Source organism: Hyperolius riggenbachi, chromosome 1 (assembly GCF_040937935.1).
Source record: "Hyperolius riggenbachi isolate aHypRig1 chromosome 1, aHypRig1.pri, whole genome shotgun sequence".
Taxonomy (NCBI): Eukaryota; Metazoa; Chordata; class Amphibia; order Anura; family Hyperoliidae; genus Hyperolius; species Hyperolius riggenbachi.
This window is the reverse complement of record NC_090646.1, coordinates 355,591,376-355,603,875: the sequence shown is the minus strand read 5'-3', so window position 1 is coordinate 355,603,875 and position 12,500 is coordinate 355,591,376. Positions and strand designations below refer to the sequence as shown.

The window sequence follows — 12,500 nt, the reverse complement described above, 5'->3', positions numbered from 1 at the left end:
TCCATTGTTGCCCTGGCTTTATGTTGAGGGTCGTTGTCCTGCTGGAAGGTGAACCTCCGCCCCAGTCTCAAGTCTTTTGCAGACTCCAAGTGGTTTTCTTCCAAGATTTCCCTGTATTTGGCTCCATCCATCTTCCTATCACCTTTGACCAGCTTCCCTGTCCCTGCTGAAGAGAAGCAACCCCAGAGCATGATGCCACCACCACCATATTTGACAGTGGGGATGGTGTGTTCTGAGTAATCTGCAGTGTTCGTTTTTTGCCACACAATGGCCTCAATTCACTAAGCTTATCTCCTGTCTTTAAAGGGATACTGTAGGGGGTCGGGGGAAAATGAGCTGAACTTACCCGGGGCTTCTAATGGTCCCCCGCAGACATCCTGTGCCCGCGCAGCCGCTCACCGATGCTCCGGCCCCGCCTCCGGTTCACTTCTGGAATTTCTGACTTTAAAGTCAGAAAACCACTGCGCCTGCGTTGCCGTATCCTCGATCCAGCTGATGTCATCAAGAGCGCACAGCGCAGGCCCAGTATGGTCTGTGTCTGCGCAGTACACTCCTGGTGACATCAGCGGGAGCGAGGACATGGCAACGCAGGCGCAGTGGTTTTCTGACTTTAAAGTCAGACATTCCAGAAGTGAACCGGAGGCGGGGCCGGAGCATTGGGGAGTGGCTGCGCCAACACAGGATGTCTGCGGGGGACCATTAGAAGCCTTGGGTAAGTTCAGCTCATTTTCCCCCGACCCCCCTACAGTATCCCTTTAACCTCCTGAGCGGTATGGACGAGCTCAGCTTGTCCATCACCGCCGGAGGGTGCCGCTCAGGCCCTGCTGGGCCGATTTTGATCAAATAAAGTGCAGCACACGCAGCCGGCACTTTGCCAGCCGCGTGTGCTGCCTGATCGCCGCCCCGAGCAGCGGCGAAAGAGGGTCCCCCCAGCCGCCCGAGCCCTGCGCAGCCGGACCAATCAGTTCCGGCCAGCGCTAAGGGCTGGATAGGAGGCGGCTGACGTCATGACGTCACTCCGCTCGTCGCCATGGCGACGAGGAAAGCCAAACAAGGAAGGCTGCTCATTGCGGCCTTCCTTGTTTATTCTGGGCGCCGGAGGCGATCGGAAGAACGCCTCCGGAGCGCCCTCTAGTGGGCTTTCATGCAGCCAACTTTCAGTTGGCTGCATGAAGTAGTTTTTTTTTAATTAAAAAAAAACCCTCCCGCAGCCTCCCTGGCGATCTCAATAGAACGCCGGGGAGGTTAATAACCATGGTGATAAGGCATGTAGTATTCAGGAAACATTTTACCTCTGGCAAACCTAAAGTTAACTCTTCTGTCTTTAAGTTAACTCTCCAATCCTTAAAATAACTCCACAGTTAAAGACAGGCTGTTAATTAACTGTGTGTGAAAATAACTACAGAGGAGGTAAATTAACTACAGATGAGGTAAATTAACTACAGAGGAGGTAACGTACGGAATGAAGAGATAAGATAACTCTCTCACTGTGTGAGGTAAGTTTTCTCTTGCCTTATTATCTCCAGCATCTTAGCCATTGGCCTCAATTCATTAAGATCATGCTGGAGATAATAAGGCAAGAGAAAACGTACCTCCACATAAGAGAGAGTTATCTTATCTCTTCATTCCTTAAGTTACCTCCTCTGTAGTTAATTTACCTCCTCTGTAGTTATTTTCACATGCAGTTAATAAACAGCCTGTCTTTAACTCTGGAGTTATTTTAAGGATTAAAGAGTTAACTTAAAGACAGAAGAGTTAACTTTAGGTTTGCCTGAGGTAAAATGTTTCCTGAATACTACATGCCTTATCACCATGGTAACAACTCTAGAAGAGTTATTAAAGACAGGAGATAAGCTTAGTGAATTGAGGCCATAGTGTTTTGCATTTTGGCCAAAAAGTTCCATTTTGGTCTCATCTGACCAGAGCACCTTCTTCCACAGGTTTGCTGTGTCCCCCACATGGCTTGTGGCAAACTACAAACGGGACTTCTTATGCTTTTCTGTTAACAATGGCTTTCTTCTTGTCACTCTTCCATAAGAGCCAACTTTGTGCAGTACACGACTAGTAGTTGTCCTATAGACAGACTCCCCCACCTGAGCTGTAGATCTCTGCAGCTAGTCCAAAGTCACCATGGGCCTCTTTACTGCATTTCTGATCAGCGCTCTCCTTGTTCGGCCTGTGAGTTTAGGTGGACGGCCTTGTCTTGGTAGGTTTACAGTTGTGCCATACTCCTTCCATTTCTGAATGATCGCTAGAACAGTGCTCCGTGGGATGTTCAAGGCTTTGGAAACCTTTTTGTAGCCTAAGCCTGCTTTAAATTTCTCAATAACTTTATCCCTGACCTGTCTGGTGTGTTCTTTGGACTTCATGGTGTTGTTGCTCCCAAGATTCTCTTAGACAACCTCTGAGGCCGTCACAGAGCAGCTGTATTTGTACTGACATTAGAGTACACACAGGTGTACTCTATTTAGTCATTAGCACTCATCAGTCAATGTCTATGGGCAACTGACTGCACTCAGACCAAAGGGGGCTGAATAATTACGCACATCCCACTTTGCAGTTATTGATTTGTAAAAAAATGTTTGGAATCGTACGATTTTTCGTTCCACTTCTCAGGTGAAATTCCAATAAAATTGATTCATGTTTGGCAGTAATGTGACAAAATGTGGAAAACTTCAAGGGGGCTGAATACTTTTGCAAGCCACTGTACACGCACGCACACCCATACCCCCCCCCCCCCCCCCGGATTTTGCCCTCTAAACCTAGGTGCGTCTTATATTTCGAAAAATATATTTCCCACTAAAATTTTGATGGTTATTTAATCATAATCAACTTGGTTCCTCAATTTTATAAATTTGAATGTGTAATAGATTTAAAAAAAAAATGACTGTGTGTGAGCCTGTACCATCTGCAGACATAGCTTCCATCCGTAGCAAATAGCTGGATCTTGTAGTCAGTTGTTGATTTACCAGCTCTTCACATTTTTTTATTGTTTTATTGACTGTAAACACGACCTTGGATGTTTTCATGCTTTATGTATACTTTGAATGTTTTGTATCACATGTGTATAAATGAAATTATTTTCTACTCCAGACGCCTGTGGATTGAAGACTTAGAATCAAGAATAGCACTTATGCCCCTCATTCAGGCAGAGGATGACAGACGGTATGTTGCTTATTACTCAAACTTCCTTCACACTTACACATTACTGCAGTTTTATATACTTAGAGAGGCCTAATGTAGTCATCTAAGAAGATCAGAGGACCTAAACGATCCTACCCTAAAGTGAGCCTGAACTCTTGCACATAACTCAAGGAAAACAGAGAGGAATGTATCCTGTGTGTTTTTAGAGAGAAGAGTCTGTCTATTTCCCCCTCATCTGCAAGTAATCACAAGTGTAATTTGATCTCTCAGCTGTGTCAGCACAGATATTTGGCAGTCCTTGGCAGACACCGATAATATGTAGACTCGGTGTTATCCCTTTCTCTACTTCCTTGAATGCAGGTAGTAGACACACTGCAAATTTATTGCAATTCTGTTAGCTGTAACAAAGAAATGTTTTTGTTTAAAAGTTGATGTGCTTTTGCTTTTCTATTAGAGCAGAGATGAAGTTCTGAGGTCATAAAGAGAAATTCCACTTTTGTTGAGCAAAAGTCAGTGCTTTTGAGCATCCTTTATATATTGAAAGGGCATTTTTCTTGCTAATTTTATTTTTCCAAAAGCATTCCACAGTGTTTCTATCACAGACTAGGAGGTAGGAGTGACAGAATTCACTGGCAGTCACTTGATTAGTTCAGGTGTTAAATAAGTGACAAAAGCTCTTGCCCTGTGCAGCCATTTAAAGTGACACTGAAGCGGAAACAAACTTATGATATAATGAATTGTATGTGTAGTGCGGATAAGGAATAGAACATTAGTAGCAAAGAAATAAGTCCTCATATTTTTATTTTCAGTTATATAGCGGTTTTTTATAGCATTGCATCATATTGTCATATTTGCAGTTTGCTCTGTCTTTATAGTTTAAAATACAGAGTGTGGTTTGCAGAGCTAATGACCCTGTAAACTTCTCTTCTCACTGAACCTTATCTGAAGCTGTCTGTCACTGTTTCTTTGATGTATAGCACTGGAGATATCCGCAACCATTTTGGTCACAGAGAAGCTCTTTTGCATTGATAACTGAAGTTTCTTAACTCTTCCAGTACTGGAAACAATATATGACTTTTCTTGGCTATTAATGTTTCTATTTCTCTGTACTACACATACAATTCATTATTTCATAAGTTTATTTTCGCTTCAAATTCCTTTTAATCCTGCGTCAAGTTGGGATTTTCTGGGTGATTTCTCAACAACTGTACTCTAAGGTTGCAATGTTAGCCTGGCTATAGATTAAATTGGAAATTCTAATTTTTATTGAAAGTCCAGGAATGTGATAGTGAGGTTTCATAGCAAAAAAAAAAAGACTATCTTTTAGGCTACTTACACACCAGGACGTTGCGTTTAGGGGACATTATGGCCGCATAACGTGCCTCTAACGCAACGCCTGGTGCTCTCTGATGTGGACGTCAGAGTGAGCCGCGTTGTGCAGCTCACTCTGGCGTCTGTGATGCGTACTCTTGGACGCATGCGGCATCACGTGGTCCCGCCCGGCCAATCGCCGCACAGAGCGGCCGCTCCAGGAAGTAAACACTGCACGTCACACCGTGCAGTGAATATTAATTAGCCATGTGCCTGGCCGCTCTCCACTCCTCCCCAACACTACTGAGCATGTGCAAGCAGTCTACTGCGGCTTAGCCGCGCATAACGCACAGCATGCAGCACTCTCAACGGATGTGCTGCGTTACAATGTAACGCAACGTGGGCACTGTGAGCAGCCCATTGATTTTTCATTACTGTGCAGTGGGGCTGCGTTACAGGCTGCACTAACGTGCGCCTGTAACGTCTTAATGTGAAAGCAGCCTGAATCTACCTTGTTTCCTTTATCAAGACAAAATTAGAAAATGAGAAAAGTGAAAAGTCGGTCTTATTGTAAGATAAAAAATTAACAGACGGTATATTTGATGTTGATTTTTAATGTATTAGGTTAAGTTATCTAGTGTTTGTATTTATAAACAATTATGTGGATTTTGTATTAATGAAGATCAATACACAAATGATAGAAAAAAAGAGGAACAAACAACATAACCTCAAAGCTTACTTGAAGCGAAAAATTAAATAAAAAAATTAGCTACTTACCTCGGTAGTAGAAAGCCTCTGGATAATCCAAGTCTTCCCCTATCATCTGGTCAGAAGTAAAGGCACTGTTGTATAACCTATGTTCACACTGCAGGCGGTTTCAGCTTTTTTTTCGCCCGCCTGTGATTTTCAAAAACTTACCCCCCCCCCCCCCCCCCCCGACCGCGTGGACAATTAAAGTCTATGAGAAGATTCATATCAGCACGGGTCGTGCGCGGTGCGGCTAGGAAAGCGGTGTGTGTTCCATTTTCGGAGCGATTCCGCCTCAATGGAAGGTATAGGAAAATCAGTGAACACGTACAAAAACGCTCATTAAGGTGATTGCGTTCGCATTTCTAAGAATAAATACATTGTATTTATTCTTTTCCGCGTCAGGGAGTGAATTACAAAACAGTTTTGGAAAATATACTTAGAAAACCGCTAACCACAAAAATGAATCGCCCACCCAAGTGCCGGGAATCGGAAAAAGACGCCTCAAAAAAAGCCCAATGCGGACGGAACGCAATGTGAACAAGGCCTTAGAGCAGGTTTGCACTATGTGGGTGATAGTATTAGGTGAAGAGACAGCAAATGGAGATGTCATTGGTCTATAAAAATTGCTGTGTCATCTCAACCAGAAAAATAAATTACAAGACCAAGCCAGCCAGGTGCATTTAGTATGTTCGACTTAGCCCCTCACTCCAGAGCACATGCCTAGAACCCTGTGTCAGCTATTCTGCCAGCTACCCTGCATTAGCTCATCATTGGTGTTGTAGTGGAAGGGATTACCATGGTACAGTGATGTGAAAAACTATTTGCCCCCTTCCTGATTTCTTATTCTTTTGCATGTTTGTCACACTTAAATGTTTCTGCTCATCAAAAAACGTTAACTATTAGTCAAAGATAACATACTTGAAAACAAAATGCAGTTTTAAATGATGGTTTTTATTATTTAGTGAGAAAAAAAAACTCAAAATCTACATGGCCCTGTGTTAAAAAGTGATTGCCCCCCTTGTTAAAAAAAATAACTTAACTGTGGTTTATCACACCTGAGTACAATTTCTGTAGTCACCCCCAGGCCTGATTACTGCCACACCTGTTTCAATCAAGAAATCACTTAAATAGGAGCTATCTGACACAGAGAAGTAGACCAAAAGCACCTCAAAAGCTGTAAATCATGCCAAGATCCAAAGAAATTCAGGAACAAATGAGAACAAAAGTACTGTAACTGAGATCTATCAGTCTGGTAAAGGTTATAAAGCCATTTCTAAAGCTTTGGGACTCCAGCGAACCACAGTGAGAGCCATTATCCACAAATGGCAAAAACATGGAACAGTGATGAACCTTCCCAGGAGTGGCCGGCCGACCAAATTTACCCCAAGAGCGCAGAGAAAACTCATCCGAGAGGCCACAAAAGAGCCCAGGACAACATCTAAAGAACTGCAGGCCTCACTTGCCTCAATTAAGGTCAGTGTTCACGACTCCACCATAAGAAAGAGACTGGGCAAAAACGGCCTGCATGGCAGATATCCAAGGCGCAAACCACTTTTAAGCAAAAAGAACATTAAGGCTCGTCTCAATTTTGCTAAAAAACATCTCAATGATTGCCAAGACTTTTGGGAAAATACCTTGTGGACCGACGAGACAAAAGTTGAACTTTTTGGAAGGTGCGTGTCCCGTTACATCTGGCGTAGAAGTAACACAGCATTTCAGCAAAAGAACATCATACCAACAGTAAAATAAGGTGGTGGTAGTGTGACGGTTTCGGGTTGTTTTGCTGCTTCAGGACCTGGAAGGCTTGCTGTGATAGATGGAACCATGAATTCTACTGTCTACCAAAAAATCCTGAAGGAGAATGTCCGGCCATCTGCTCGTCAACTCAAGCTGAAGCGATCTTGGGTGCTGCAGCAGGACAATGACCCAAAACACACCAGGAAATCCACCTCTGAATGGCTGAAGAAAAACAAAATGAAGACTTTGGAGTGGCCTAGTCAAAGTCCTGACCTGAATCTTATTGAGATGTTGGGGCATGGCCTTAAAAAGGTGGTTCATGCTAGAAAACCCTCAAATAAAGCTGAATTACAACAATTCTGCAAAGATGAATGGGCCAAAATTCCTCCAGAGCGCTGTAAAAGTCTCATTGCAAGTTATCGCAAACACTTGATTGCAGTTATTGCTGCTAAGGGTGGCCCAACCAGTTATTAGGTTCAGGGGGCAATTTCTTTTTTACACAGGGCCATGTAGGTTTGGAGGTTTTTTTTTCTCACTAAATAATAAAAACCATCATTCAAAACTGCATTTTGTGTTCAATTATGTTATCTTTGACGAATAGTTAACGGTTTTTGATGAGCAGAAACATTTAAGTGTGACAAACATGCAAAAGAATAAGAAATCAGGAAGAGGGCAAATAGTTTTTCACATCACTGTATATGCTTTGCATAGTTCTATTCATTAGTAAACTGTTCTGCTTTCTCTGCTCAGGCATGTCTCACTGTGGTTTTACTTGGGAAGTAAGTTCTGGGTGGACGGAAGCATGGTGATGGGGGCAGTCTAATGTTTTGCGAGGGGCACACGACCCTGCAGCCAATGCACTGCTTGAAACCTTTGCAGCAATACTCTGAAGTACTGTTTGCTTGGCGTTTATCCAGAAACCCCCACCTTGCCTCATGAGTAAAAAGTTGCAAAGGGCAGGAAGTATTACTCAATACTAGTGGCGATCAATGAGTTACAAATAACTCCAAGATGATGCAGGATTATGTCAAATTATGCAGATTGAAAATGGACCATTTCCACCTCCGTATGATTCCATTAGTCCATTTTCAAGCTACATAAATTTGCACACAAAATTGACGTACTTCTGCATCAGCTCAGAATTATCTCCATCTGATTGACCATCCGTACTACTCAACACCTGGGCCAATCCCCATAAGAGTGCTATGATTTGCATGATTTCTGAGCCCAGTTTTCCCTTAATGTAACTCACTGGTTCATCAATACATTGCTTGTCATCAGTCCCATGTTTCTAGTATAAGGATGCTAACCAAGGACAGGAAAAATGCTTCCTAACATAAGGACTAGTGATAAGCAAAAATTCTGTTAAAATGCTTAGTACCAGCAGGAAGTTTTTGGGACTAGCGTAGCAAATCACAGCTTCTAATCTTTTCAACCAGTAGCTGGATAAATTCAGTGTTAACCAACTTTAATTTTCATCTCGTGGAAGAAGTTTATTATTGGTTAAAATGTTTCACTCATCAGTAATAGGGAAAAGGCTACCTATAAGATGAAGTATTTACGATCCACCCAGCCTTGTTTCAGAAATGGCATCTATGTGACCCGGCAATGACGTAGAACCCCTCCATTTATGCATTCTTTATCAAACCGTACAGAAGCTAAAACAGCTTGCATGTGATCAAATAAAGTTGCTTACAGTATATTTTGTATGTAAATAATGCAGCATTGACTGAGCATGCCTATTCCTTATTAGCCTTTTTCTAGTTCTGTTTTGTGTATCTAAATTCTGCAGCAAAGAGTGAAATGACTAACGCGCATTGTCTATGTTCAAAGGTCTTTTTGGTTTTGACTTTCTGAATTCTCTAATGGTAAACATTACTAGACTGCAAAACACAACACTGACCTCTGTAATTGACTTTCTGTTAAAAGGGTGTTACGGATTCTAAGAAAGAATTTAGAGCAAGAGGCCATTATTATGAAAGATGTTCCAGGCTGGAAGGTGAGAATTTAATTACCATAATTACTCAAATTGTTGGAGCTTGACAATGTTGTTTCTCGGCTGTGTGTTTTGAGCAAGTGGTTCTCCCATTAATACTGCACACATATGCTGAGATATATGTTTATCACAGACTTACAATGCGTAGAGGTTATGTTTTGGAGTTTTCTCCATCTGACACGCTTCAATGTATGTGTTAAGTACTACCAATGTCTTTGATTTTGGACTGTTACATAAATAACATCAGTTTGAGTGCCACTTAATGGACATCCCTTCTGATTAACAGGTCTGACTATGCCACAGGATTAAATAAGAATAGTAGCATAAAATAAAACTTACACAACACAAGAGTGATCACCATGCGAGATGCTACACTGCGGCATGCTGGGGCACTCAGTTACATACAGTTAACCACCCTGGCGTTCTATTAAGATCGCCAGGGTGGCTGCGGGAGGGTTTTTTTTAAATAAAAAAAAAACTATTTCATGCAGCCAACTAAAAGTTGGCTGCATGAAAGCCCACTAGAGGGCGCTCCGGAGGCGTTCTTCTGATCGCCTCCGGCGGCAAAAAGTAACACGGTAGGCCGCAATGAGCGGCCTTCCGTGTTTTGCTTACTTCGTCGCCATGGCGACGAGCGGAGTGACGTCATGGACGTCAGCCGCCTCCGATCCAGCCCTTAGCGCTGGCCGGAACTATTTGTTCTGGCTGCGCAGGGCTCGGGCGGCTGGGGGGACCCTCTTTTGCCGCTGCTCGCGGCGGATTGCCGCGGAGCGGCAGCGATCAGGCAGCACACGCGGCTGGCAAAGTGCCGGCTGCGTGTGCTGCACTTTATTTCATTAAAATCGGCCCAGCAGGGCCTGAGCGGCACCCTCTGGCGGTAATGGACGAGCTGAGCTCGTCCATACCGCTAAGGTGGTTAAATGACCACTATCGTGAAAATCATAAAATGTGAAATACATGTTAACATGTACAGATAAGAAGTATGTTTCTTCCAGAGTTAAATGAGCCATAAATGACTTTTCTGAAAAGTCATTTATGTCTCATTTTACTCTGGAGAAAATGTACTTAGTATTTGTATGTTTTTACATGTATTTAAAATGTTATGATTTTCGCAATAGTGTTCCTTTAACTGTTTCCAGGCTTTCGCCGCATACAGTGAACAGGATAGGGTCTGTAAAAAAAACAAAACGAAAAAAAAAAACCTCTCCTGTCAGTCTGAGTCTACATAGGTCTTAAAGTGGACCCAAATTAAAAATACAAGATTTCAGGAATAAAATCTATTTTCTTAATTATAATAATAAATAGCAGCTTTTTTTCAGCTGCATGATGACAAATATTAAATATTTTACATTTATTGGAGGAACCCCTCCCTTCCTTTCATATTGCCGAGACAGAATCCGGCAAAATGCTGGAGTAGGTGGTGTCCGGCAAAGGAGGAATTGCTAATGGCTGCCACCTGTATAACCCTAGTTATGGAAAGAGAAGGGTGAAAAGCATGCACTGAAATGCCCATAGGCTTGAAGGAGTGTTTATTTAGCTTTGTATGTGTCAGAGTGGTGCAACTAAATATTTTGAATTAATAAAATGTTTGGTTCGGGTCCAAGCAAAATAAAAAAATGAGTTTCACTTACCTGGGGCTTCTACCAGCCCCATGCAGCCATCCTGTGCCCTCGTAGTCACTCACTGCTGCTCCAGTCCCCCGCTGGAAGCTTGCCGACCTCAGAGGTCGGCGGGCTGCATTGCGTACATTTTTACGCATTCCCGCTAGTGCAGGAACATTAACACATACATTTTTACGCTTTACTGGTTCAATGCGTAAATTTTTATGCATTGAACCACTAACGCGTAAAAATGTATGTGTTAAGGTTCCTGCACTAATGGGAATGCGTAAAAATGTACGCAATGCGGCCCGCCGACCTCCGAGGTCGGCAAGCTGCCAGCGGGGGACTGGAGAAGCAGTGAGTGACTACGAGGGCACAGGATGGCTGCATGGGGCTGGTAGAAGCCCCAGGTAAGTGAAACACTTTTTTTTACTTTGCTTGGACGTTCCCTTTAAGTAAACCAAGGGTCTTATCTGTTTGCCATAAATACCTCACAATCCTTGCAAGAACCTTTGTACTTAACCACTTGCCGACCGCACGCTTATACCGTGCGTCGGCAAAGTGGCAGCTGCAGGCTGATTAATCAGGAAGCAGCCGCTCGCGCGAGCGGCCGCTTCCTGTCAATTCACGGCGGGGGGCTCCGTGAATAGCCTGCGGGCCGCCGATGGCGGCTCGCAGGCAAAATGTAAACACAAGCGGAAATAATCCGCTTTGTTTACATTGTACGGCGCTGCTGCGTAGCAGCGCCGTAAGGCAGATCGGCGATCGCCGCCATGTGACAGGGGACGTCCTGTCACTGGCTGCACAGGACGGATAGCGTCCTGTGCAGCCCCGATCACCGGGGATGAACAGGTAGGAGAGGGAGGGGGAATTTCGCCGTGGAGGGGGGCTTTGAGGTGCCCCCCCCCGCAACAAGCCTGCCCACCAGAGCGATCAGACCCCCCCTGCACACCATCCCCATAGGGGGAAAAAAAGGGGGGCGATCTGATCGCTCTGCATGAAACGTGATCTGTGCTTGGGGCTGCAGAGCTCACCCAGCACAGATCACAAAAAATAACGCTGGTCCTTAAGGGGGGGTAAAGGGTGGGTCCTCAAGTGGTTAATGTATCTGGATGACACTTATAGTTGCAAAAAAAATAAAAAAATCTCTACCTCCTTCTGATTTTAGGTTCTAACATGCTGAAAGCGTACTGTTTTTCTTTGAAATAAGCCAATAAACTAGAGCTAGAGGATAATCCTGATTCAAAACTTCCTGCCTGTAAAATAGTGCTAGTCTGCAGCAGTGCTTAGCTACTAAAGTGCTTGAAAACATCTTGCGTGTGTAAGTAGTGTATTGCTTCACACTGACAGACCAAACTCACTGTGTATTGCACCGCAAACAGCTGTTTGTATAGTGATGGCCGTGCTGGTGCGCACGATGGCGAAAGTGCAGGCGATGGCGGTTTTCCAGCAAATATGGTCGGGCTGAGGTAGCTCAATGACAGAACAACAGTGACTGTCCAGCTGATCGAATTTGGTCTGTCCACAATGAAGCAACAACCATTTATTATCTTGGGTGTTCCCCCTAACACACTCATGTAGGTCATTGCTTCAATGTGATACGCAAGCCCCTTCATCGCGGCACAGTAACAATCATGAAGGGGAATTGACACATGTACATGCCTTTTGTTTTATTGTAGCAGCCACAGTGCAGCCAGAAAAATTAGGCATGTACACGCACCAGAAAAATTATTATTTTTGGTAGCGGCCACTGCTAGCAGCGGCCTTGAAAAAATTTAGGAATCCATCTGGCATCCTGGATCCTGTTGGTGGTGGCGGAGAAGGCAGTCAAGCGGCCTGCAGGCAGAGATGCTGTGTGGGGACTGACTTAATCTTCGGGCAGGCAGCAGCAGCGTGCAGGCAGAGATGCTGTGTGGGGACTGACTTAGTCTTCAGTCACGCAGTGGAAAGCTATGCACTGC

The 12,500-nt window shown here is 43.9% G+C and overlaps 1 protein-coding gene across 1 annotated transcript in view; it reads left to right on the top strand.

Moving 5' to 3' along the window:
* Nucleotides 1–12,500, top strand: part of NDUFA13 (NADH:ubiquinone oxidoreductase subunit A13) — a 40,587-nt gene that overhangs the window by 26,843 nt on the left and 1,244 nt on the right. Inside the window, exons 3-4 of the mRNA XM_068271273.1 lie at nt 3,094–3,165; nt 8,872–8,941. Coding sequence (XP_068127374.1) covers nt 3,094–3,165; nt 8,872–8,941 — 142 coding nt within the window. The remainder of the gene's footprint in view (nt 1–3,093; nt 3,166–8,871; nt 8,942–12,500) is intronic.